Source organism: Symphalangus syndactylus, chromosome 11 (genome assembly GCF_028878055.3).
Source record: "Symphalangus syndactylus isolate Jambi chromosome 11, NHGRI_mSymSyn1-v2.1_pri, whole genome shotgun sequence".
Taxonomy (NCBI): domain Eukaryota; kingdom Metazoa; phylum Chordata; class Mammalia; order Primates; family Hylobatidae; genus Symphalangus; species Symphalangus syndactylus.
In genome coordinates this window covers 64,217,006-64,243,980 of record NC_072433.2, presented here as the reverse complement: position 1 = coordinate 64,243,980, position 26,975 = coordinate 64,217,006, and the positions used below count along the sequence as shown (strand labels likewise).

The window sequence follows — 26,975 nt, the reverse complement described above, 5'->3', positions numbered from 1 at the left end:
ATTATTTCATCACCCTGGTAATAAGCATAGTACTCGATAGGTGGTTTTTCAGTCCTCTCCTCATCCTCCATCCTCAAGTAGGCCCTGGTATCTGTTGTTCCCCTCTTTGTGTCCATGTGTACTCAATGTTTAGCTTTCACTTATAAGTGAGAACATGTGGTATTTGGTTTTCTGTTTCTGTGTTAGTTTGCTTAGGATAATGGCCTCCAGCTCTATCCATGTTGCTGCAAAGAACATGATCTCATTCTTTTTTATGGCTGCATCGTATTCCATGGTGTATATGTACCACATTTTCTTTATCCAGTCTACCATTGGTGGGCATTAAGGTTGATTCCATAGCTTTGCTATTGTGAATAGTGCTGCAATGAACACCTGTGTGCATATGTCTTTATGGTAGAATGATTTCTATTCCTTTGGGTATATACCCAATAATGGGATTGCTGGGTTGAATGATAATTCTGTTTTAAATTATTTGAGAAATCACCACACTGCTTTCCACAATGGCTGAACTAATAATTTACATTCCCACCAGCAGTATATAAGCTAAGAAGCACTTTTCAAAAACAGTGGTATTGTTGATCTAAAAGGAAGAAGCTGAGTCAAAATTAATATGAGTTTATTTGGGCCAAGCTTGAGGATTGCAACCCAGTGTATATTGAAGTGTATATTCAAGTTGTTCTGAATGTGAATGTTTATAAAGGAAAAGAGGCAGTTCCTAAGTTGTTTATCAAAATTTACATTAAAATAACATAAGCTGTTGATTGGATACACATTGTTCTTTGTATCACAGATTCCAGGAACATGAAGATAACAGGGAAGGCAGCTAGTCAGGAATAAAATGCCTTTTTTTTTTTTTTTGAGATGGAATCTCTCTCTGTTGCCCAGGCTGGAGTGGCACCATCTTGACTCACTGCAACCTCTACCTCCTGGCCTCTTGGGTTCAAACGATTCTCCTGCCTCAGCCCCCCAAGTAGCTGGGATTTCATGAGCATGTTGCCATGCCTGGCTAATTTTCGTATTTTTAGGAGTGTAGGGGTTTCACCATGTTGACCAGGCTGGTCTCAAACTCCTGACCTCAAGGGATCCTCCCGCCTCGGCCTCCCAAAGTGTTGGGATGACAGGCATGAGCTACCACACCACCAGGAACAAAATGACTTTAAATAATTGCCCACAGGCATGGGGGGTGGTGGGTAGGGGGAGGGTATGTGCCGGGGGCATGACTGAAGTCCCCTCCTCCCGCCTCTCTGGGCCTGATAAATTTTGCACACCTCACATAGCTCAGACTGCTGAGGGATTTTTTTCTTTTCTTAGTATCAACCCTGGTTTACACATCAGAATCTTCTGAGGAGCTTGAAAACAATATCAATATCCAGGCCCCGCCCCCAGAGATTGGCACTGGAATTGTTTAGAAGCTCTCCAGTGATTCTATGCACAGCCAGAGTTGAGAACTGATTTAGTTTCTTTTCTTTTTTTTTTTTTTTTTTTTTTGAGACAGAGTCTCATTCTGTTGCCCAGGCTGGAGTGCAGTGGTGCCATCTCGGCTCACTGCAGCGTCTGCCTCCCGGGTTCCAGCAATTCTCCTGCCTCAGCCACTCGGGTAGCTGGGATTACAGGAATGTGCCACCATGTCTGGCTAATTTTTGTATTTTTAATAGAGACAGGGTTTCACCACGTTGGCCAGGCTGGTCTTGAACTGCTGACCTCAGGTGATCCGCCCACCTTGGCCTCCCAAAGAGCTAGGATTACAGGCGTGAGCTACCACACCTGGCCAACTGATTTAGTTTCTAAAACTTGTTACAAGGCAGAGCTGATAAAATTCTAAATCTGAGGTCTTCAAATTTTGTGCTTCCTAATTAAACATTAAGTATTAGGATTAAATCCCAAAGCCAGTTAGCTCCTGGAGGATGGGAATATATTATTTGTCTTTTTTTTTTTTTTTTTTTTTTAATATGTGTCAGCTAGTTTCAAGAGCAACTAGATATCTCAGGACAGGAAACAAAACAACAAAAATAGATATCAAATGATTATGGTTTTGCTCACGAATGCATCTCAGTATTGGAAAGCCCACCCTTTGTGGTGTTTTCACTTCCTTGGATGGGTCACATAGCAGCACACCAAAATGACCTGCAGATGTAGTCATAAAGATAGGCAAAACAGCCAGACTGGCCCTGCCACCATGTAGGCTACTATAGGTGCAGCTTTCTTTTCTTTTTTTTTTTTGAGATGGAGTTTCGCTCTTGTCATCCAGGCTGGATGGCACAATCTCGGCTCACTGCAACCTCTGCCTCCTGGGTTCAAGCAATTCTCCTGCCTCAGCCTCCCCAGTAGTTGGGATTACAGGTGTGTGCCACCACACCTGGCTAATTTTTGTATTTTTAGTAGAGACAGGGTTTTACCATGTTGGCCAAGCTGGTCTCAAACTCCTGACCTCAGGTGATCCACCCACCTCGGCCTCCCTAAAGTGCTGGGATTACAGCAGTGAGCCACCGTGCCCTGGCCAGATGCAGCTTTCAAAGCTCATCTCCTTACTGCTTATGAGTCATTTCCTGAAGTGATAAACACACAGCCTGCTGGGTTGAAACCATACATGCTATGTTATCTGAATTCTGAGATGCTACTGAATTTGACCTCTGGTTTTCCGTGTGTTTCCATAGGACTAGCATGCAATCAACAGTCCCCATGACAACAAACTTGGAGCTTGAGTTTCACTTTACAGGAATGCCACCATGGGTAGGATATGCTGCTGTTCTGAATTGTCTCTTGGTCTTCTGGTCTGAAACTTTGCTCAGCAAGCACCTCTCTATTTCCTTCACACAGCAGTTGGCTGAAAATCAGACCTCACACAGAGCTTCCTGTTCTGTGGACCACACCATACCTGATGACTTCAATCAGTATCTTTTCTTTTCTTTTTGTGACAGGGTCTCACTCTGTCACCCAGGCTGAAGTGTAGTGGCGCCATCTTGGCTCATTGCAACCTCTGCCTCCCAGGCTCAAGCCATCCTCCCACCTTAGCCTCCCAAGTAGCTGGAACTACAGGCATGAGCCATCACACTTGGCTAATTTTTGTATTTTTCGTAGAGACGGGGTTTTGCCATGTTGTCTAGGCTGGTCTCGAACTCCTGGGCTCAAACCATTCATCCACCTTAGCCTTCCAAAGTGCTGGGATAATAGGCATAAGCCACTGAGTCTGCCTGTTGAATCAGTTTCTTGCTCCAAGACTTGGAACCCCTCAGCTCTGAAACAGCCAGAAACCCAGAGTGATGCCTGCAGCTATAAGCCAACTCTTTACCCCTGTTTGCTTTTATGCTTTTATAATCATTACCAGTTTCTCTGTTTTCTTCAAGTCAATAAAGTTGGGAAATCTTGGATAAGGGCAGTGGTTTTCAAACTTCTTTTGCTCCGAACACCTTAATATACTTAAAATTACTGAGGACCAGCAAAGAGCCTTTGTTTATGTGGGTTGCATCCATTGGTGTGCTGGAGTCCACTTGTACCTGCTCACAAGAATTCAATATTCCGGAAATTTGTTAAGCCAACTGTTAAACAGTTGGGAGCTTGAAACTGGAAAAGAAGGGAGTTATTCACACCATCAAAATTGGCAAATTCTAGTTTGCCAGATCAGGCTTTTTTTCTTTTTGTGGAGATCCTGTTTAGCAGCACATCACTGAGTTTTTTTCTTTTTCATTTTTTGAGACAGTCTTGCTCTGCTCTGTAGTCCAGGCTGGAGTGCAGTGATGTGATCTTGACTCACTGTAACCCTCGCCTCCCAAGCTCAAGTGATTCTCGTGCCTCAGCCTCCCAAGTAGCTGGCATTACAGATGTGCACCACCACACCCGGCTAAGTTTTTTATTTTTAGTAGAGATGGGGTTTAATGGGGTTTACCTATGTTGCCCAGGCTGGTCTCGAACTCCTGGCCTCGTGATCCACCTGGCTTGGCCTCCCAAAGTGTTGGTATTACAGGTGTGAGCTACTGCACCCTGCTGCCAATGATTTTATCTACTGATATTTTTCATATTAGACATTAAAATGGAGAACTTTTGAAAACATCTATTTCAGCTAAAAATGACAATAAACCCATTACATGTTAAAATAAATACTATATTTTTCATAATTTTTTCCCAAAACAATAATTTAAGGAGGAGAGTTGCATTGTTTTACATTTTTGCAATCTCTTTAATGACTGGTGTAATAGGAGACAGTCAGATTTTCGTGTCTGCTTCTGCATTCAATCTGTTGCACTTTCACATGTTGTGTAGCTTCTGGAAAACTCATCTGTCCACTTGTGAGAGCATCAGACCAAAAAAGGCAAACAATATCTTGGTATTTGAAGAGAGTTTGACCTTGCAGATCTCCTGAAAGAGTCTCAGGAACTCTGAGAATAATTGCATTGGAGAATTTCTCCTCTCTTCTCACATTGCAGCTCACTTAACCACACCTCCTTCACAAAACACAATTAGGTTTATCCTGTGGTCAATTACTCTTCACACACATTTGGTCTAGTAGTTTTGAAAGGCATAGCCACATAACAGGCTAATTATGCCAGGAAATTACCGTTGGTGAACTGTTTTTCCCCTTAATTTTCACGACAGCACCTGCCTGAAGATAAGCTACTAATGGATGGTCCAGGCCCCGGAAACTTAAATAGCTTGGTCATCAATGCTGCTTAACCTTTTCCACTTGCTTCTGTAGCTGAACTTCCTCAAAGACATGCCAACAGCAAACAGGTTTTTAAATTTCTTAAATTCAGAAGTATAACCTAAAATTTTCCAAGTGTATATTCAATAGCCAAGCATTCCATTTCCTTAAAAATGCTATTTTTAGCTTGGTGGAAAAAACATTTTTTTTTTGGAGACATGGTCTCACTTTGTTGCCCAGGCTGGACTGCAGTGGTGCAATCATGGCTCACTGCAGCCTCAACCTCTTGGGCTCAGATGATCCTCCCACCTCAGCCTCCTGAGTAGCTGGGACCACAGGCATGCTATCGGGCCAGGTTAATTATTTATTTATTTTTTAATTGAGATGGGGTCTCACTATGTTGCTCAGGCTGGTCTCAACCTCCTGGTCTGAATTGATCCTCTGGCCTCAGTCTCCCAAAGTGTTGGCATTATATGCGTAAGCCACCATGCCTGGACAAAAAAACATTTTTGTGTTAGCAAAATTTAAGGTTTTTTGAACTCAATCTATCCCTTGAAACACACGTGGAGTCCAGGCCTTAGAAACTTAAAAAGCTTGTTTGTTAACTTATAAAAATTCTGTATGTTAACAAAATCCTTGTTTAGTTGAAATAATTTTTTCATTGACTATGACTCTAGAAATAATTTATCAAAAATTTTTTGATTTTCAACCTTGAGAAGTACTAGTCATTTTGTTTTAAATTTCCCCTCCTCCCTTCTGCCTGAGGGAGTGCTAGACGGCAAAGGACTCATTCAGCCAGAGAAGACAGCATAGCCCTTTTATGGATTTCCTTTCTGCTCTGACATTTAATTTCTCTCTCACTAGGGAAGAACTGCAGACACTACCCATGATGTCTATAACTCAGAAATTTGAATATATTGTCAATAAGCTTAAATTTTCCTAAGAAGGGATTAAGAGAGAGAGAGAGAGAGGGCGCTAATCACTCAATGTCTTTGGCAGAAATGTTGCTATTTGTTTTATTTTTTCCTTGCATTTGTTCTTCCAGATCAATTCTCTATGGCCAAGGAAGCTGATCTTCATGGACTACTTCACCTCTGGGTATTGGGTTAAGATTAGGATCAAGGGGAGGCCTCCCAAGAGATCAGAGGGTGAGGGAGAGGCCTCAGTGTGTTCCCCCCTCTACCTGGGCCTTGGGGGCGGTAATGGCTTCCCTTGATTGCTAGTCTCTGGGGGTGCTTCACCACTCCCTGTTGGTTCCCTTAACCCTGTCCACACCTTTGCAAATCACCTCTTCATTAAATGCTCTTCAGTTAAGTCCTTAAAGTGTGCCAGGACCACAAAGATATAATACTAATTTGTTCCAAAGAGATACCAAGCAAATGTTCGCATTTATTAATATAGGTTACGTTTTTAAGAGTGAACATAAAGTGACATACTATTTTGTAAGTACATTAATGATAGCATATTTTAATACAGACTAATACACAATGACAGTAAATCTCCACTGATTTAGATAAAATGAATATAGTCACTAAATTAATAAAACCAGTGCTAGCTTCTACTTACAATACAGTTATATTACTTTTATGTAAGTTATTCTATGGTATTTGGAAATAGTTTGCTCTTTTATTTTTTATTTTTATTTTTATTTTTTGAGTCGGAGTCTCTGTCGCCCAGGCTGGAGTACAGTGGCGTGATCTCGGCTGACTGCAAGCTCCGCCTCCCGGGTTCACGCCATTCTCCTGCCTCAGCCTCCCAAGTAGCTAGGACTACAGGTGCCTGCCACCATGCCCGGCTAATTTTTTTTGCATTTTTAGTAGAGATGGGGTTTCACCGTGTTAGCCAGGATGGTCTCGATCTCCTGACCTCGTGATCCACCTGCCTTGGCCTCCCAAAGTGCTGGGATTACAGGCGTGAGCCACCGCGCCCGGCCTGCTCTTTTAAATAGATAAACATTTGCCTTGAAACTTTCTATTTTGTTTAAAATGCTACCATTTGTTTCATAAGAAAAAAGAGATACGTTTCAACCTAATTTCCAAATTACTTTGTGAATTCCATGAAGATTTTCTATACTTGATACTTAGGAGGTTAAAAAATGCTTTTAAAATCTCATTAAGTCTTAAGTAAATGGAAATTATAGAATAATTTTCCTAGATTTCAATGTCAATTCTATTTTCTTCTGTTATTTCTAAGCAGACTGACATGATTGATTCTTAAAAGAAAACCTGATTTGAGCAATCTATTGAGCAAAACATTTGTAAATAAATAGTGCCCAATTAAATCAGACTTATTTTTAAAAAGATACGTCCTGTACTGCATTGTTTTCATTAAGTTATAACCACAAGAAATAGTAACCCAAATGTTCAAAGTTCTTTAGCTGACAGGCCTTGTTTGTGTGAAACATATTACACATACATCACACTCTACGCATCATCTACTTTGCTCTTGAGGGCAGGTCTCGGTCTTATTCCACTCTGTACGCCCAGCACCTACTGGAGTGGCCACAGTGCATAATGGGTGCTTCCATATAAGAACTGACCTTTCAAAACAGCTACTGGATGTGTTTACACCCAATGGATGGGCATCCAGAAGTCCATGCCTTCTTTCGTTGTTTTTAAGATGGGTAGAGAAATCTTTCATGGTCATTACCTCCTAGGATATCACATTCTGCTTTGCCAGTTTCTCATAAACATGATCAGTTCACAGCTAATCCCAGGAGGATGGAGCAAATGTGGTGGCCCCAGTCTCATTGCTTTCTGTGAGGCTCAGCAGGAAGGTTTCTGGCCAATCTGTGTCTGACATGGCCCTGGCATGTGTCTGCTGCCTGGAGTCCTCCATCGGGGGCAGACACATGCAGCTCTCAGGAATAGGCTACTCTGAAAGCCAGCCTACATTCACTAGAGGACTTATGCTCAGTTTTGGCTTATGTGTACAGTGTGTAAAATGTAAAAAATACTACCCATATCAAAACAGGGGCTTTTCGTCTGTTTCCATAATTTTAGGAATTCAAACTTGGGTATGTTTAAAATTGAAAACACTAGAACTTCTACACACAGATAGCACTAAGTCTTATCCCTTAATAAGTTAAACCTTGCTGTCAAACAATTTCAGAATACACTTATTTGCAAAAGTGGTACAAGCCCAAACTATGGAGTCTCTCACTGTTGATGAACACCATCAAATGTTCAGGGCTAAACTCTACCAACCTAGACTTTGCATATTAAATCAGGGAATCAGAGATTATTTCCATAATTGCTGGGGTAGGGGGGAAAGAGTGTTTTAAAGTGCCTATTCTATACTGCACTGCAAATAACATATATGTGTGCATACATCTACATATACACACATATAAATATGTATATGTCACCTAGCTATATCCAAGTGACATTCATTTATTACTGTAGCATTGCCAATATTCCCTTGGAATAACACGGTCATCTCGTCCTGTTATCTTTCTGGTAATTGACAAAAATACATGCTTGATGGCTCCCATAAAAAGCAGGCATGCAAGTCGTACATCTGTTGTTTTAGGAGGTGAAGTCAATAAAGTTTGGGTGGGGACTAACAGAATCCTCAAGTTATTCACTTTTATAAACTTTTCTTTTTAACCTCCCAGCAGTCCCTTTTCCTAAGTTAACAGCTTTTTGTATATGCTGTTATTCAGGTTACTAGAGCAGGTATCCATTTTACTTGCCATCAACTGCCCACTGCTGTTATAACTACTGGGATCGGAACTTTCTTTGCAGCATAAGATACTGTAGACGTACCTCTGGCACTCAGAGGAAGCGTAATAGTAAATTAGGGGGTCGATGCAGCAACTTATGCTGCTGACACAGACACAGAGGAGGTAGGCAAAGTAGGCAGCCTCTGTGGTGGAAGTGCGAGAAAGGAATGAGTAATGCGCAATCAGGAGGATGTTTGTGGGTCCAAAGCAAATGATGAAGATGCAGAAAACAGCAGCTGACAGGAACAAAGCCCGAGACTTCTTGCTGCGGTTGGCAACTGTGGAAGAGCTAAGACATCGAATGATAGACATATAACAGACTGTGGAAATGATCAGCGGCACAAAAAAGAAGACAGCAGAGAAGGCTGAGAAGTAGTAGGCATAGTAGCCTTCGAGCAGGGTTTCATTGAGCACATCATGACAGGTGGTGATGTTGAGCCCGGGCACCTGGATGGTTTGCTCCTTGAGGAGCAGAGGCACTACCCCTGCGATGGCCAAAGCCCAGATGGCCAGACAAGTGAAGGAAGCCCTTCCCAGAGTACGCCAGGAGAGGGACTGCATGGGATACACCACAGCCAGAAACCGGTCGATGCTTATGACTGTCATGAGCAAGATAGAGGCGTACATGTTACAGTAAAACGCTGCAGTGACGAAGCGACACAATTCAGACCCAAACTGCCAGTCACTGCCAGAAAAGTAATAGCTGATCTTAAAGGGGAGCACAGACACAAAGAGCACATCTGCCGTGGCCAGGTGCAGCATGTACACCACCGCCGGCTTCTTGACCTTCATTTTCAGGATGAACACAACGATGGCCATGATGTTTAGTGGGAGGCTGACTACAAACACTCCGGTGTACACAGATGGGACAAAGAGTGTCAGCCAGGAGCTGGTCAGATATCCGGAGGCATCTTCTGAGATGAACGCAGGAAGTGGTTTTTGAAGAGGACTGCTTTTATTGACGGAGACTAATCTGTATTCAGTTAACCCACTTTCATTTTTCTCCTCATCCTCCCAAAATGGTTCATATTTATCATTGGGGTTCCTGAGAAGAAATGACCGGGGATCTAAGGTGGCATTTGTTGCTTTTGACTCTGAAAAATAAAATTTAAACATTTTTAAATGTAAAAAGTGAACGCATCAACAAGGCAAAAGCGACAAGCAGAGAGCATATTTTACTTTTATGTTTTCTTACTAGGAGAGTGGGTGGTAAAGAGCAGATAATGCACAGATAGACTTTATTAGAGAATAAGCCAACTCAAAATACTGTGCAACATTTGTCTTGATGTAAGCAATACTTCCTAAACTCTGCCCCTCAAAGGGACAAAGGTGAATGGTAAGTTTTCAGAGATCTACCCTGAAGACATTAGGAAAGGCTGAGTACTTGACACAAAGGGATCAATCAGTGATTTCCACACTAGCCACTGTCTATATAAACAAATCACTCCCGGCTTCCATGACTTCTCTTTCCTCCACATACCTTCATGTGCACACTTTCTCCATTGAGTCTGCAGGTCATCCCATGAAACCTGTCCCTTTTCAATGGAAAAATCCACATAGAAAGTTGAGGGGATTTAGGCTGGGCACAGTGGCTCACATCTGTAATCCCAGCACTTTGGGAGGGATATAAAAATAAATAGAAATTTAAAAAAAAAAAAAAAAGGAAGTTGAGGGGATTTCTTTTTCTTTGTTTTTTTTTTTTTTTTTTTTTACTTTTTGAGACGGAGTTCACTCTTGTTGCCCAGGTTGGAGTGCAATGGCACGACCTCGGCTCACCGCAACCTCTGCCTCCCAGGTTCAAGCACTTCTCCTGCCTCAGCCTCCCGAGTAGCTGGGATTACAGGCATGCACCACCATGCCCAGCTAATTTTTTGTATTTTTAGTAGAGACAGGGTTTCTCTATATTGGTCAGGCTGGTCTCGAACTCCCGACCTCAGGTGATCCACCCGCCTCGGCCTCCCAAAGTGCTGGGATTACAGTGAGCCACCGCACCTGGCCTCTTTTTTTTTTTTTCTGAGACACAGTCTCGCTCTGTTGCCCAGGCTGGAGTGCAGTGGCGCGATCTTGGCTCACCACAACCTCTGCCTCCCGGGTTCAAGGAATTCTCCTGCCTCAGCCTTGTGAGTAGCTGGGATTACAGGCACGTGCCACCAGAGGGGATTTCTTAAAGGTTTTGGAGTTAGAGGCAAATTAATAATGGGATTCAGGACTCCCAATTCTACGGCCATTGTCCATGACAGTAGTTTTCCTCTATAGTCTTTAGTTTGCTTACACAGGAGAATGTGGAAATCTCTCACTATATCTGGGTCCAAACCACAATCCCTGGGGTTATCTCCTAACATAGTCATAAGGTACCCATCATCTCAGTCATTCTTCTACTTCTTTCCTGAGCAGGTCAGCAGACCAGCCAATGTTCTTGGCCACTCATGCCAGGTCAACCAAGGTTTTTGGAATTCAACCAAAAATAGGTGAACACATGGAGGTTCCTGGAAGGTGGTGCTCAAGAGAGGGCATGGAAGCTCTGTGCTCCTTCCCACAATCCCTGCCCTATGCATCTCTACCATGTGGCTGTTCATCTGTATCCTCTGTAATTTTCTTTATAATGAATGAGTAAAGGTAAGTAAAGTGGTTCCCTGAGTTCTGTGAATCATGCTAGCAAATTAATCGAATCTGAGCAGGGGGCCTTAGGAACTCCCAATGTATAGTGTGGTCAGAAGTCTGGAGGCCCAGACATGACTGCCATCTGAAGTGGAAGGCAGCCTTGTGAAACTGAGCCCTTAATCTGTGGAATCTGACTCTATCTCCAGGTAGATAGATAGTGTCAGAATTGAGTTATATTAGAGGTAGATAGTGTTAGAATTGAATTATGTTCAAGGATACCCAGCTGGTGTCCACTGGAGAATCTGCAGAATTGGTTGCTTGGTATGTGGAGAAACAAGCTCCAGACATACGGTGCCAGAAGGATTCAGTGAAGTGCTGGGTAAGAGAAAACAGTTTGGGGAAAATAGTTTGGTTTTTCCTATATAACAGCAGTGCCTATATAACATAAAAGGTGACTAAAACCCAGATAGAAAATCTGTAGTCTTTTTGGCCTACAGAACCAGAGGACAGAGTTCAGGGCAATCACAGTCACTGGAAAGTTGGGAGAGAATCCTGGAAAGGAAAAAGTCAGAGAGCGGGAGCCCTAAATTTCAGTATAACTTCTGTCCTAGGGTTTGGCTGACACTTGAACTATGCATTTGTAGGAAAGATGAGAAGCACCTCTGCTAAAGATAAAAGAACTGAAGTGATATTTAAGCTTCTGCTCAAGAGAGAGTCTGCTGCTTGAGTAAAACCTAATTAATTGGCTCCTAAAGCAAAAACGCCAATACTCTTTGAAGAAATATAACAAAATCCAGAGTATTTTTTCCTGTAATTTATACAAGAAAATGGTTTATTGGACTTACAGTTCCACATGGCTGGGGAGGCCTCATAATCATAGCAGAAGGCAAGGAGGAGCAAGTCATATCTTACTTGGATGGCAGTGGGCAAAGAGAGAGCTTGTGCAGGGAAACTCCTGTTTTTAAAACCACCTGATCTTGAGAGACCCATTTTACTATCATGAGAACAACACAGGAAAGACTCATCCCCATGATTCAATCATCTCCTACTGGGTCCCTCCTACAACACATGGGAATTATGGGAGCTACAAGATGAGATTTGGGTGGGGACACAGAGCCAAATCGTTATCACCAGATCCAACCACCCTATACACAAAAGTGATAAACTCTGGACGTCTTGTCCGCCTTCTCTCACGCTATATATAACAACCAACTTAAATGGATTAATGGCTTACACGTTAAGACCTGAAACTGTATAACTACTAGCAGAAAACATAGAGGAAAAGCTTCATGACATTGTTCTGGGCAATAATTTTTTGTAATGACCATAAAAGCACAGGCAATAAAAGGAGAAGTAGACAACTGGGACTGTATCAAACTAAAAAGCTTCTGCACAGCAAAGGAAACAATCAACAGTGAAGAGAAAATGTATGAAATGAAAGCAAATATTTGCAAACCATACGTCTGATAAAGGGTTAATACCCAAAATATATAAGGAACTCCTATAACTCAACAGCAAGATAACAAATCACCTGATTTAAAAATGGGCAAAGGATCTGAATAGACATTTTTCAAAAGAAGACATACAAACAGCCAACAAGTATATGAAAAAATGCTCAACATCACTAATCAGGGAAATGAACATTTAAACCACAATGAGTTATCACTTCATACCTGTTAGAATGGCTATTATCAAAAAGATGACAGATAACAAGTGTTGGTGAGGATACGGGGAAAGGGAGCCCATCTATACTGACGGTGGGAATTTAAACTGGCATAGCCATTATGAAAAACAGTATGAAGGTTCCTCTAAAACTAAAAATAGAACTATTATATGATACAGCAATTCCACTACTGGGCATACATCCAAAGGAAATAAAATCAGGATGTTGGCCAGGCATGGTGGCTCACACCTGTAATCCCAGCACTTTGGGAGGCCAAGGCGGGTGGATCACCTGAGGTCAGGAGTTTGAGACCAGCCTGGCCAACATGGCAAAACCCTGTCTCTACTAAAAATACAAAAATTAGCCAGGCTTGGTGGTGCATGCCTGTAATCCCAGCTCCTTGGGAGGCTGAGGCAGGAGAATTGCTTGAATGCAGGAGGTGGAGGTTGCAGCGAGCTGAGATTGCGCCACTGCACTCCAGCCTGGCCGACACAGTGAGACCCCGTCTCAAAAAAAAAAAAAAAAAAAAAAAAGACCAAGATGTCAATAGCTGCAATCTCATGTTCATTGCAGAATTACTTATAATAGCCCAGTTATGGAATCAGGTATCCACTGATGAATGAATGAATGAATGAATGAATGAAAAATAGGATGTATATACACAGTGGAATACTATTCAGCCTTAAAAAAGAAGGAAATTCTGTCATTTGCATTAACATGGATGAGCCGAGAGGGCATAATATTAAGTGAAATACGCCAGGCACAGAAAGACAAATATAGCATGATCTCACTTATATGTGGAATCGAAAACAGTTGAACTCATAGAAGCAGAGAAGATAACGGTGGTTAGTAGAGGCTGGGGTTGGATAGGTGGGTAGGGTAGACTGAGGAGACATTGGTCAAAGGGTACAAAATTTCTTTTAAAAGGAATAAGTTAAAAAAAATCTCGTATAATATGGTGACTATAGTTAATAACAATGTGTTGTATACTTGACAATTGCTAAGAGAGTAGACTTTAAGTGGTCTCACCACAAAAAAATGGTATTTGAGGTAACACATGTTATGTTTGATTTAGCCATCTCACAAGTTATGCATATTTCAAAACATTATGTTATACACTATAAATATATATATCTTTTTGTCAAATAAAAGAAAAAGAGGGCTGCCAGGCATGGTGGCTCACACCTGTAATCTCAGCACTTTGGGAAGCCCAGGTGGGAGGACAGGTTGAGCCTGGGAGATCGAGGCTACAGTGAGCTACCATCACACCATTGCACTCCAGCCTGGGCAACAGAGCGAGACTCTGTCTCCAAAAAAAAAAAAAAAAAAAAAGTGACCCAGTCTTAAGTAAACAGACAGTGAGCGGAAACCAACCTCAAGTTGACCCAGATGTTGGAATTAGCAGATAAGGATTTTGAAGAATGTATTACAACGATGTGCCAAAAAAAAAAAAAAAAAAATATTTTATTGAAATGAACTGAAAATAGGAAATATCAGCAAAGAACTACCAAGTGGAAATTCTAGAAATAGAAAATAAAATACAATATGTTGTATTGTATTTTATGTAAATAAAATACAATTTCCAAAATGAAGAGCAAAGCTAGAGTAGTACCAACTCAGAGACAGGAGAGCAGAGCCTGGCAGTGTAGGGTTGAGGTCAAGCTACCTAAGCAAAGTTGGGAGAGGGTCTCCAGACAATGAAGGGGTGGCCTGGCAGGAGATCTGTCACGGGGAAGGAATGAATGTCTCCAGTGATGAATGTGAATACACACTTGTGTCTAGATTGATCCTTAAGGGTAAGAACTGTTCCTGTTAATCTCTGAACCTCCAGTACCCTGTGCCCTGCATGTGGTAGGCACATATTTGTATTCTAACATTAACTTTGTTCAGGGATCACTTATCTGAATTAAGCTCAGAATCATTAAAATGGGGCCGGGCGCGGTGGCTCACGCTTGTAATCCCAGCACTTTGGGAGGCTGAGGCAGGCAGATCATAAGGTCAGGAGATCGAGACCACGGTGAAACCCCGTCTCTACTAAAAAATACAAAAAATTAGCCGGGCGTAGTGGCGGGCACCTGTAGTCCCAGCTACTGGGAGAGGCTGAGGCAGGAGAATGGCGTGAACCCGGGAGGCAGAGCTTGCAGTGAGCCGAGATTGCGTCACTGCACTCCAGCCTGGGCGACAGAGCAAGACTCCGTCTCAAAAAAAAAAAAAAAAAAAAAATCATTAAAATGGAATTCTAATTCCTGTCTGGCCTACAAATCTGGCAACTGGAGCATCCCGTGTGAAACAGGACATACATTCACTTTGGAAACTATAACAATTAAGCAGTTTAAGAAATTACTATTATCCTTCCTCTCCCACTTCCATGTAGTGTGATTTTATACCCAATTGTTTGCTCACTTAATTAAGTTAAAAGGAAATCTAGGTTCATCTTCCCTCCTACTTAGCAATGTTTATAGTTTTTTAGTACAATGAGGGAATGAACAAGTTGTAAATTATATAGCTCTAGGGTTCAGAGCTATAAATCAAATTTCGAATTCACAATCTTTTCTGGAAGTATCACTCTCTTACCTTTTCAATGCATGTAACTTACTCTGTGTTCACCTTGCCCCAGTCACACAGAAGCCTGACCTTGGTATCAACAGCCCCTGTGGATGTGAGGCTGTTCTCAATATCACAATGAGTGTGTGGGAGCTGAAAGAAAAGAATGAACGGCTTCTGGCACTTTAAAAAATTTTTTTATTTTTCATTTTTTTTTGTTTGTGGTTCTGGCACTTTAATATCACAAAAACATGCATATGCAAAAATGCTGACCTAGAGGAGCCTTTTATTTATTTATTTTTGAGATGGAGTCTTGCTCTGTCACCCAAGCTGGAGAGCAGTGGTGCGATTTTGGCTCTCCGCAACCTCCACCTATCCCCAGTTCAAGCGATCCTCCTGCCTCAGCCTCCCAAGTAGCTGGGATTACAAGCATGCACCGCCATGCCCAGCTAATTTTTTTTTTTTTTGAGACGAAGTCTCTTTCTTTCACCCAGGCCGGACTGCAGTGGCGCTATCTCTATCTCGGCTCACTGCAAGCTCCGCCTCCCGGGTTCACGCCATTCTCCTGCCTCAGCCTCCCGAGTAGCTGAGACTACAGGCGCCCGCCACCAGACCCGGCTAATTTTTTGTATTTTTAGAAGAGACGGCGTTTCACCGTGTTAGCCAGGATGGTCTCGATCTGACCTCATGATCCGCCCGCCTTGATCTCCCAAAGTGCTGGGATTACAGGCGTGAGCCACCGCGCCTGGACGCCCAGCTAATTTTTGTATGTTTAGCAGAGATGGGGTTTCACCATGCTGGCCAGACTGGTCTTAAACTCCTCGCCTCAAGTGATCCACCCACCTTGGCCTCCCAAAGTGCTGGGATTACAGGCATAAGCCACTGCACCTGGCCAAGGAACCTTAATGCAATTCTCCTCTGCAGTTTTGGAAGCCTGGCCAGTTTATGGGCTTTTGTGATGCACAGAGGAGAAAAAGTGGACATGAATATGCACACTTACATACATGAATCAAGATGACACCTAAGAGATACAATGTGAAACTAATAAATACTAACAACTAAGCTCTTCCGATACTATCACTTAGTCTAAAAATAAAACTGTCACTAGACTTTACTCTGTATTTAGTACTTAGGCAATAAGTACTTGTTTTAAAAAACATCTTCTCTGGGTAGGCCTCAGGCAGTATGGTACTTCCGACAGAAACATTATACTTGTGGAAACATGAACTTTATAGGCTAGAGCTCAGGAAGAATGTATAATCTCTTGGTTAAATATCACTGCCTAAGGTGTTACCTTTTCTTGATACTATAGGTTTGATATTCTGGTTTTTGTGAAATTAAAGAATGTCAGAAAAAAAAAAAAAAAGAAAAGGAAAAAAATGTAGTATATACCAGCATCAAAGAAAGAACAAAACCAATGCAAGGTGACTAGATAATTCCAACTAGCTCAAGACCCTTAGGCTGAAATTTGAGTTTAAGTATCTCGCTTTTCCTCCAGTCCCAGCACAACTCAGGTCAAGAAGAAAGTGCTTGTGAGGGTGCCCAAATCTCTTATCATTCATCTGGTTTTTTTTGTTGCTGTTGTTAAGCGATGGTTTCACAAAAAAGGCAGCAGAGGTCCTAAATTCAGTTCTCATACTATTTGCTAAGTTTCACTTAATTTAGGCTTCTCTAAATTGCTCTAGAATAGTTTTGTTATCAAATACAGCAAATTATTAAATAGTTTAAATACGGACTCTTTAACTCTGGAGATTTTTTAAAATTAGTGAGTTAGGCAACACGTTTTCTGACCGTGATGAGATCTATCCTGGAAGCAGAGGGGTGACTAGAGGATCACTGAATGTCCCATTTGATCTTGGGATTTATACCACATCAGCATTCCATGACACACCAAGCCTTGGTTTTGACTCACAGTTCTGCCCTTTGGGGCTCATGCTTTTTCAGAGTTAACAAAGCAGAAGTCCCAGGACTTCGCTCACATTCACACACAGAGCACAACAGTTGAAACAACACTACAGGCTAAAGAAAAATGAAGAGGAGGGCAGGAAAATAACAGAAACACATCAACTCTGTCAAGTGGAAAACAGCAGCATTACTGGAATGCTTTACCCCCTCAGATTCAAACAAACACCATTTTCCAATGAAAAGAACGGGGGCTCCTTAAAGAAATGACTAGTTCCAGGTCTGGGGTAGGAAATACACAAGATGAACATTGAACATCTTCAAAGAATATCAGGGTTAGGTCAAAAAGACTCTGGAGTCAATCTGAAAGGGCTCCCATTGACCAAAGATGTGACACTTTGATCATCAATTTGACCATCAAAAGAATAATGATGGAAATGAATTGAAACATTTCATACATGTTAAGATCCACAAGTTGAAGACGCAGTCAGCCAGATCCAGTATGTAGAAAAGTGAAACAGATGGCTTAGTTTCTTTGACAAACAAATAGCAATAAAAAAGGGGTGAGGGGGGCAGTTACGGATTAAAATGTAATGGTGGACCTTGTTTGAACCTGATTCAAACAAACCAACTGTTAAAAGGTATTTATGAGACAATAAGGTAAGTATGAACACTGACTGATTATCAGATGATATTAAGGAATTGTTAGGCTGGGCACGGTGGCTCACGCCTGTAATGCCAGCACTTTGGGAAGCCGAGGCAGGAGGACTGATTGAACCCAGGAGTTCCAGACCAGCCTGGGCAACACAGCAAAATCCTATGTCTACTAAAATAAATACAAAAATTAGCTGATCGTGGTGGTGTGTGCCTGTAGTCCCAGCTACTTTGGAGGCTGAGGCAGGAGGATTGCTTGAGCCCAGGAGGTTGAGGCTGTGGGTGAGCCATGATTGTGCTGCTGAACTCCAGCCTTAGCAACAGAGTAAGAATGTGTCTCAAAAGAAACAAACAAACAAAAACCAGAAGGAATTGTTCAGTTTTGAGGTATTATAATTGTATTGTGGTTATGTGAAAAAAAGAGTTCTAATCTCTAAGGATGTTTACTGATATATTTATGAATGACATAATATGATATCTGGGATTTGCTTTAAAATTATACAGTTGGGGGAGGAGGAAAGTTGAGGGTTTAGATAAAACAAGATTGGTGATATGTAAATAATGTTGAAGCTGGATGATGGGTATGGGGAGTAACTATACTGTTCATCTTTGGGTATGTTTGAAAACTCCCATAATAAAAGTTAAACAAACAAACACTTTATGCATGTTTATTTGCCACTAGAAGTTAAAGGCAAGGGTTTTTGCTTTTTTCTTTTGTCCTAGTTCTGAAGGGGAAAATGGTCTTGCATGCTTGTGTGAAGATTGTCTTATATTTAGATAATTTATTTGGTATCAACTCTTCAAAAGCTTTTCTGGAACATGGAAGCATTGGTGTATAAAAAAACCTTACCATCTTTTTGAGCACATACTATGTGCCAGATACTTCACTTGCCTTAGTTCATATAATTCTAACATTTCTATAAGATGAGCATTATAACTACCATTTTATAAATGACAACATGGAGGCACAGAGAGAGGCTAAGTAACTAATCCAAAGTCACACAACTATGAAGTAGAGGAGCCAGGATTTGAACCTAGATCTGCCCAGCTCCAAAGGTCATACCTTCTGACCACACCACACTATTCTCTCTTTAAAAACTTGTGATTCATGACCTACTCCTAAAAGAGTACCATCTTTTTCTCTTATCATTTCACCAAACAAATGAATCTGCCCATCCTTTCAGCTACAGTAGGCAGTATGTGGATATGTGAATGGCTAGCTTAACGTGATGACGCCCAAAGCTGTTGCTTGGGAATTCTGGAGTCCTACTGACTTTGGCTGCACACCAGCCACACATGCCAACAACTTGGCCCTTACACACAGGAGAGAGATAGCAGGGAGACATTCAAGGACAAAACAGAAAAATACATCTTTAAAACACTGTTCTAGATGGAGCAGATGTAAGAGCAGTAAGTGAACAAAAATCTCTGCTACAGAAAAAGCAGAATTAAAGACTAAATTCTTTTTTTTTTTTTTTGATACAGAGTCTCACTCTGTCTCCCAGGCTGGAGTGCAGTGGCACGATCTTGGCTCGCTGCAACCTCTGCCTCCTGGGTTCAAGAGATTCTCCTGCCTCAGCCTCCTGAGTAGCTGGGATGACAGTTGTGCACCACCACGCCCGGCTAATTTTTGTATTTTTAGTAGATACGGGGTTTCACCATGTTGGCCAAGCTGGTCTCCAACTCCTGACCTTAAGTGATCTGCGCCTCAGCCTCCCAAAGTGCTGGGATTACAGGCGTTAGCCACCGTGCCCAACCTAAAGGTAGAATTCTTGACTGACTGGGGGTCAGAAGAAGCTGCCAATATCAGAGGGCTCCTCTCCTCCCATTCCATGTCCTGGAGCAGGTACTCCTCTGGAAGCATAGGAAAGCAAGCCTAAGAGGAAGCTGGGAGAAGGGAAGTTGCAGGGAAGTAAATGCAGGTGTACCCAATGCCACAGCAGGCATGAAGACTACATAAGAAAGTGTGTGGGCTCTTGCCTGGAGCAGCCTGGAGGCCAGAGCCTGACGCAGGGTGAGGATGCTAGCAGGCCTTGCCCGGGAACTACTCAGATTCCCCGGCTTTCCCCATTCCCCCAGGTCTGTTCTCCACGAAAAGTTACAGGTCCTGAGCTCTCTGTCTTGGGAATGCTGATCTCTACTCTCCAACAAGACATCTAGCTAAAATGAAAACTAATTCACAGTCAAGGATGTTAATGATCACCAGTTCCTCCCCAGGGTTGGGGATGGGGACAGCTTTGTACTGTACAAAGTACTGTGAGTTGTACTATAAAAACTGTCCCCATGCCCAACCCTGCCCAAGTCCTTCTGCAGTTTGTATATCTGAACTCAAATAAATTAGGTTCTAGCTATGATAAGAACAATAATAAACAACAGTTCCAGGAAAACAGAACTCTTCCTGAAAAGCTAATAAGGCCTTTGAGTTGGCTACCATAGGAATATTCATGTAGCTGCTGCGATATGTTTTAAATTATGGTATAGATTTAGCAATGGCTATGAAATCAATTCACAAGATTGCAATAAGCATTAAAAATAGAATATAGTGTGGAAAATATCAAAATGCATACAATGCAGTAAAGGTGGGCACTGTTTGGTAAAACTTTTGTTTCATATTTACATATACACTATGATTGTCCACACATATTTATTGAAAACACACACCCCTACCATATCACAATGTGAAGTGCTGTTTCTACAGTTCTTACTGTTGGTTACCAAAGAGGAAAATACTGTACTGGTAAACACTATTCTATAATACTAATACCTGATTTTTAATTCATCATAGACTTGAAATATAAGTAGATTACATAATGTCTTTTCCTAAAGTTATATAAATTTGTTTTCAAGGGCAAATTACAGATTATTCCTGTTGTTTCAAAAGGTCACTTACTTTTGAAAGCAAATAATGTATATAGGACCGTCAGGGCCCTTTAAGTGGCTTCCTCCAAGTACCATGACAAGGTCAGTGTGGGAGAGGGTATCTGGGGAAGTGAAAAGCTCATACCCAGAAAAAAATTCTCAGTATATAGAGAGAGCTATTTATGACGAAAGTTTTAGGCACAAGCAAGAGAAAGAAAAAGGCAGAATGAAAGAAATCGCAAAAAAGGAAACAGAAAATTATGAATGGTAAAACTCAACACTAGCATCACAGTCAAAAATAAACCAAGGCCCTGGGTCCTAATAACTCTTCTAACGAGGATGTTTTTGTGAGTATCCGCAATGGGAGGGGAGCCTAGGTACTCATGAAAACTAGTTAAAGACTGGGCATGGTGGCTCACGCCTGTAATTCTAGCACTTTGGGAAGCCAAGGTAGGTGGATTGCTTGATCCCAGGAGTTCGAGACAAGCCTGGGCAGTGTGATAAAACCTTGTCTCTACCAAAAATACAAAAATTAGCCAGCCATGGTGGCGGGTGCCTGTAGCCCAGCTACTCTGGAGGCTGAGTTAGGAGGACAGCTTGAGCCTGGGAGGCAGAGGTTGCAGTGAGCCAAGTTTGTGCCACTGCGCACCAGCCTGAGTAAGACAGCTAGACCCTGCCTCAGAAAAACAGCAACAGCAACAACAACTTTAACCCACCTAAAGTTAAGTTCCCCAGACACTAAGACCACATATTATATGATTCTATTGATATGAAATATCAAAAATAGGTAAATCCATAGAGAAAAAAGGCAAACTGGTGGTTCCTGGGGGTAGGGGGAAGGGAGAATGGAATCTGACTGCTTACTGGTTTCCTTTCGGGGAGATGACAGCATTTTGGAAGTAGGTAGGGGTTTACAGTGTACATTGTACACTGTAAATGTACTAAATACCAATGAATTGTACACTTTAAAATGGTTAATTTTATGTTATGTGAATTTTACCTTAGTTTTATTATTTTTATTTTTTAAAATTTAAATGATTAATTTAAATTTAAAACTTTCATTTATTAAATATTTTGAAGACAGCGTCTCTCCCGCTGTTGCCCAGGCTGGAGTGTAGTCACGTGACCATGGCTCACTGCCACCTTGAACTCCTGGGCTCAGGCCATCCTCCCAGTCTCCCAAGTGCTGGGACTACAGGTACACACCACTGTGCCTGGCTAATTTTTAACTATTTTTTTTAATAGAGATGGGGTCTTACTATGTTGCCTAGGCTGGTCTCAAGCAATCATCTGGCCTAGGGTTCCCAAAGTTCTGGGATTACAGGTGTGAGCCACTGCACCTAGACCCTGAGAACCTGCTATGCTGATATGTTCTATAAAAATAAAGGCAAAACCACTAAGAAATTATTAGATATAGATAGATAGGTAGGTAGATAGATAGATAGTAGGGTAGAAAATTACTTGCTGACTCATAAGAAATCTGACTTTCAGGCTTTACAGAGCCTTCTGGTCTGCTTAGGGTAGAACCACTGTTCAGTTTTGTGTCTTTCTGTTTAGGTTTACCAACAATATTTTTTTTTTTTTTTTTTTTTTGAGACAGAGTCTTTCTCTGTCCCCCAGGCTGGAGTGCAGTGGCGCGATCTCTGCTCACTGCAAGCTCCGCCTCCCGGGTTCACACCATTCTCCTGCCTCAGCCTCCCGAGTAGCTGGGACTACAGGGGCCCGCCAACACGCCCGGCTAATTTTTTGTATTTTTAGTAGAGACAGGGTTTCACCGTGTTAGCCAGGATGGTCTCGATCTCCTGACCTCGTGATCCACCCGCCTCGGCCTCCCAAAGTGCTGGGATTACAGGCTTGAGCCACCGCGCCCGGCCTACCAGCAATATTTCTTGTAACATCTGATTAATTAGTGTACTCATGAGCAGAGACCTTTTCAGAGCCTGCCTTATCATCTGTTAGTAAAAGTAAATGAGAGAATACCACGGTGCATGCATAAATGCTTACTAAATACCTCCCTGTGCTGGGCCTGGGCTACCAGGGCGATAGGGCACAGACTTTGCCTCTATATTTTGATGAAATATCAAAAATAGGTAAATCCATACTGTACTAGGGAGCACAGTGGGGTTACTTCTCTACTGTAAGAGGGGCTGGGAGTCTAGATGGCTTCCTTTCTATAGGGGGTGTTAGAGAAAGCCTGCACTTCGGAGAGACAGGCCTGTGGTCAACTCCCAATTCCACCTCTTTTTTTTTGAGATAGAGTCTCACTCTGTTGCTCAGACTGGAGTGCAGTGGCACAATCTCAGTTCCCTGCAACCTCTGCCTTCCAGGTTCAGGCAATTCTGGTGCCTCAGCCTCCCAAGTAGCTGGGACTACAGGTGTGCACCACCATGCCCAGCTAATTTTTTTATTTTTAGTAGAGACAGGGTTTCACCATGTTGGTCAGGCTGGTCTCAAACTCCTGGCCTCAAGTGATCCCCCTGCCTTGGCCTCCCAAAGTGCTGGGATTACAGGCGTGAGCCACCGCACCCAGTCCCAATTCCACCTCTTTCTCAACTTGTGACTTAACCATTCTGGGTCTGTTTTATAACCAGTAAAATGAGTATGACATCTGCTTAAAGGGCTGTTGTGAGAAATAAATAAGATAGTATGTGTAACGTCCCTAAGCAGGATGTCAGCTGTAGTCAGTGCTCCATAGACGGTAGCTGTTTTTAATTAAACATGAACGTGGCGGGTATGGGATACGGGGAGGGCATTCTGGCCAGAGGGAGTGGCATGCGGACAGAAGCCAGAGAAAGCATAGCTCCTTGAAGGGAGGATCTAGAGGATGGGGCTGGGTGAACTGGAGGGTGAGTAATAGGAGATGGCTGGAGAGGGGCTGGGTGCCCTCCTGCAAGGGGAGGAGCACTTCCTTCCATGCCACAGAATTGGGCTTGACTCTGCGGGTAGGAGGGTAGCAAGTGGAATTGCCCACAGAGTTCTCCGTTGTAGTCACCACCAGCTATTCTTGAACACTTTAACCGTCTAAAGCCTCATAAAATTCAAAAACATCACCTTTTACTCTTGGATGTTGGCCCTTTTAATGATCACGTATCATCCCACTTAAATTGTCTAGACGAATGTAAACTGGTTATGAATTTACACATTTCTCAACAACTATCTGCTGAGTGAACATTCGTTTTAGTCACCATGGGGATAAATAAAACTTTATAATCTTAGCTGGGAAAATGAGACACACACACAAAGTGACAAGGCAGGAAATGCCAAAATGAGTGGGGACAAAAAGTCAGAAAGTGCTGCAGGAAGGCTCAGCTTGGTGGTCAGGGCCAGCCCTGGGAGGGCTTCACAGTCCCTCTTAGCACACAGAGCTGGTAATCCTGGGCAATAAACTCTATCACAGCGGTGGCGGTTCAAGGATGGGAGGAACTGTTGGATGCCTCGGAGTCCCAGCACCACTACCTTATGACAGACAATGTTTAGAATTGCCAATGCATGGTGGTAATAAAAAGTAAACCTATCTTGGGTTGATTTTATTAGTGATTTTAAATTTTCTAAGCACAAAGCCCCACTTATTCCTAACTGCTTGCACCCAGGGTGGGTGGACTGCCCCTTCCCCGCCCCCCCGACCCTCCCCGCGCAGCCATTTGCTTAGCTACTGTCTCTGGGTCTTAGTTTCAGAACCAGCAAAAGGGGATAAATACCCACCTTAACAAGGTGTTCTGACAAGGTGAAATGAGACAATCTAAGTGAAAATTCCTTCTGGCCCAGGGCTTGACATGGAATACTGCACTTAGCAAGCGCTCCTTTTCCTCCATCATACTCCTTTCTTCTTTCCCTCCCAAAGTGGTTCCAGAATCCGGTGTTGATAAACTAGCCAAGTTCATCCACCCGCCTTTTGTCTACACCAGCACTGTCCATATTAACATGCACCACTCCTCCCATGAGGATGTAAGAAGCTTGGCAGAAACCAGTACCCTTTAACTTCACTCCCTAATGAGGCTACACACCTTGCTGGGAGGCTACTGTGAGAAAGGGTGGCTACAATGGATGCAGCATTTCTATAAGCCCTGTTCTCCACCCCATGATCCAAATCTCAAACAAAACACTGGATTCTCAAGAGCTTGTCCTCAAACTACGTTGCGCAAATTACATAATGGTATGTGAAATCATATCTCATCGCAAACAATTTTTCAGGAGTTCTCGGTGTGCTCTCACTCTCGGCAACAATGCTCACTTATCTGCAGGCAGGCTAGTTACTGCTAAACACTGGGCCCCTGTCTAGAGCTCTTAGTTTTCCTAAAAGCATCTCAAAACTCACCCTGAACAAAGACAGAGGGGCGAGAACATGCTATGTCTTTGTCACCTCTTAATCTTGATGTGTCTACACTTTTTTTTTTGAGTGTGGGAGCAATATAGAGTGCACATTCTTTTAGCGATAACAAGAAAACCCGCTAGAACTTCTTTCAGCGTAAAAAAAAAATGGCTCAAAGCTTATAAAATACTATCGTTATTAGGAAATTCAAAAACACTTTTCTCACTTTCTAATCAGCGCCTTTACAGGCTAAAAACAACTCATCTGTCCTGCTTTCGGGGAAAGGGACATAGAAAATAGTTGACCAAATAAATTAATCAAATTTATTTATTTGGTCAAGTAGCCAGATACTTAAAAGACTACTAGTGGGGAAAATATTCTAGGGGAGCAACCTTCTTGCAGTAGATCAGAAATCTCGTTAAGAAATACTGGGATCCCACAGTGGTCGAGGGAGCCTGGTCCTGGGGAGGGATCTCTCTTCAACTCACTTAGAAGGAATGGGTTCTAGGTACCAACAAAATCCTCCCCGTGCCCCCTCCCCCCGCTCCACGCGGAGCCTCTGCTATTGTCGTCATCCATCTCGCACCGTGCGCACCTCCTGGACACAAGGCCGGATCGGGGGCTGCTGGTACTGATTCTCTGCTAAACATGCCAAGGGACTGCCTGGGCTTTTCTCTACACCACTTTTCTCGCCTGTAAAATGTGCAAGAAAAAGCTTCCAACAAAGCAAAACTTCAGCGGCAGCGGTTCGCCACTTTATATTTTAAATATCAGAACGTTTATTGGTGGAGCAACGTTGAGAGCTTTTCTTTTTGGGGGTGGTCCTGGAAGAAACAAGCTACACAATGACAAGTGCAACGCAGGACTGCAGGCTCCCCCAGGGGGCTTCCGCTCCATCCTCCTCCACATCCAACACCCCGTGGCAGGCGGGCTGCACCCTCCAAGATCGAGTCCAAAGGAGCATCGGCTGGGCCCGCGAAAGGGGTGGCACGCCCCACCTAAACGTGACTGGGAAAAACTCTAGATCTCAGCCCAAATGCCAGTTTGGCTTTCGGAGGAAACTGAGGCAGGGGTGAGGAGAAGGCGCAAGAGTGACCCCCGCAGTCTCCCCTCGGCGTCCCTCCGCCCGCGCACCCCATTCCCGTGCAGCTCTCACCTGGCCTGCCGGCCCGGGTGCGGGCAGACAACAGCGGGCCGCACAGACTGAAGCAGGCGGCCACCATCAGCAGCCGCCGCGGCCCCATTGTCCCGGGCTCTGCGCGGCGCTGCTCCGGGAGGCTGCCCTGCCTCGGGCTGCTCCGCTTCACCCTCTCTCCTGACTTCTGCGGGTCGGGGAGCTGGTCTTCGCGGCAGGCAAAGCGCGGGGTGCCCGCGGGTAAGATCAGGGTCCGAGCGACCCTCGGCGAGCGCTGTGTCTGGGGCGGTGAGCGGGGTGGGGCGGGACTAGGGCGCGCGGGCGCGCGGGCGCGAGCGAGGAAGGGCGCCCCCCGGCGCGCAGTGAGAGTCTCTGCGCTGCCGCCGCTCGGCGCCCCCTCCCCGCGGTCCCTCCGCCGCCGCCCGCAAGCCCCTCTAGCTGTATGCCTCCCGCCCCGCCCCGCCCTACTGGGGGGCCCTGGCCGCCGGCCACTGCCGGGCCTAGAAGTCAAAATGAGTTTTTTCCTCTGGGCGCCGTTGATTTGCGAAGCTGTCAGTGACTCAGACTGGCGGAGTCCTTGGAATGGGGCCGCACGGCTCGCCGGCTGCTTCCCGCGGCCGTCTGGACCCTCCTGGGATGTGGAGACGTCGACAGTGGACGCCCCGGCCAGGATGCGTCCACGCCCTGCAGCCCTGCAGCCCCGCAGCCCCGCAGCCCCGCAGCCCTGGCGTGGCCTCCCGTCCTCCCTCCCTCCTTGTGGGACACTGGCAAAGTTGTTTTCGCTAAAAGTGTAAAAGGGACTTCTGCTTTTGTAACGTGGGGATCATGGATTTAAAAGTTTATGATGTAGTGACAGGGTTGCCCCTAAATGAGAAAGGACCCTTGAGTTTGGACAGAATTCTTGAACTTTTATGCATCTCTCTTTATTTCGCGAAGTTAGGCGTTTCA

The 26,975-nt window shown here is 43.6% G+C and overlaps 1 protein-coding gene across 2 annotated transcripts; it reads right to left on the bottom strand.

Annotated features, from left to right (window-relative positions):
* Window positions 1-6,005: 6,005 nt before the first annotated feature.
* On the bottom strand, window positions 6,006-26,435 carry F2R (coagulation factor II thrombin receptor). 2 transcript variants are annotated; one of them, XM_055299279.2, is made up of 2 exons: window positions 26,049-26,435; window positions 6,006-9,454 (listed from the first exon to the last, which is right to left on the bottom strand). In XM_055299279.2, the coding sequence occupies exons 1-2, from the start codon at window positions 26,134-26,136 to the stop codon at window positions 8,265-8,267; spliced, it is 1,278 nt and encodes a 425-aa protein (XP_055155254.1). In that variant the 5' UTR covers window positions 26,137-26,435; the 3' UTR covers window positions 6,006-8,264. The 2 variants fall into 2 exon arrangements, with proteins under 2 accessions (XP_055155254.1, XP_063468230.1); XM_063612160.1 differs by having other exon boundaries at window positions 6,006-9,199; window positions 26,049-26,349.
* Between the last annotated feature and the right edge of the window lie 540 nt (window positions 26,436-26,975).

What these genes read in the sequence shown, in the direction of transcription:
- F2R (XM_055299279.2), bottom strand. Translation starts at nt 26,136, where the DNA reads ATGGGGCCGCGGCGGCTGCTGATGGTGGCCGCCTGCTTCAGTCTGTGC. An exon ending in CACCCGGGCCGGCAGGCCAG is followed by an intron (nt 9,455 to 26,048) that starts GTGAGAGCTGCA and finishes TTTATTTTTCAG; the next exon opens with AGTCAAAAGCAACAAATGCC.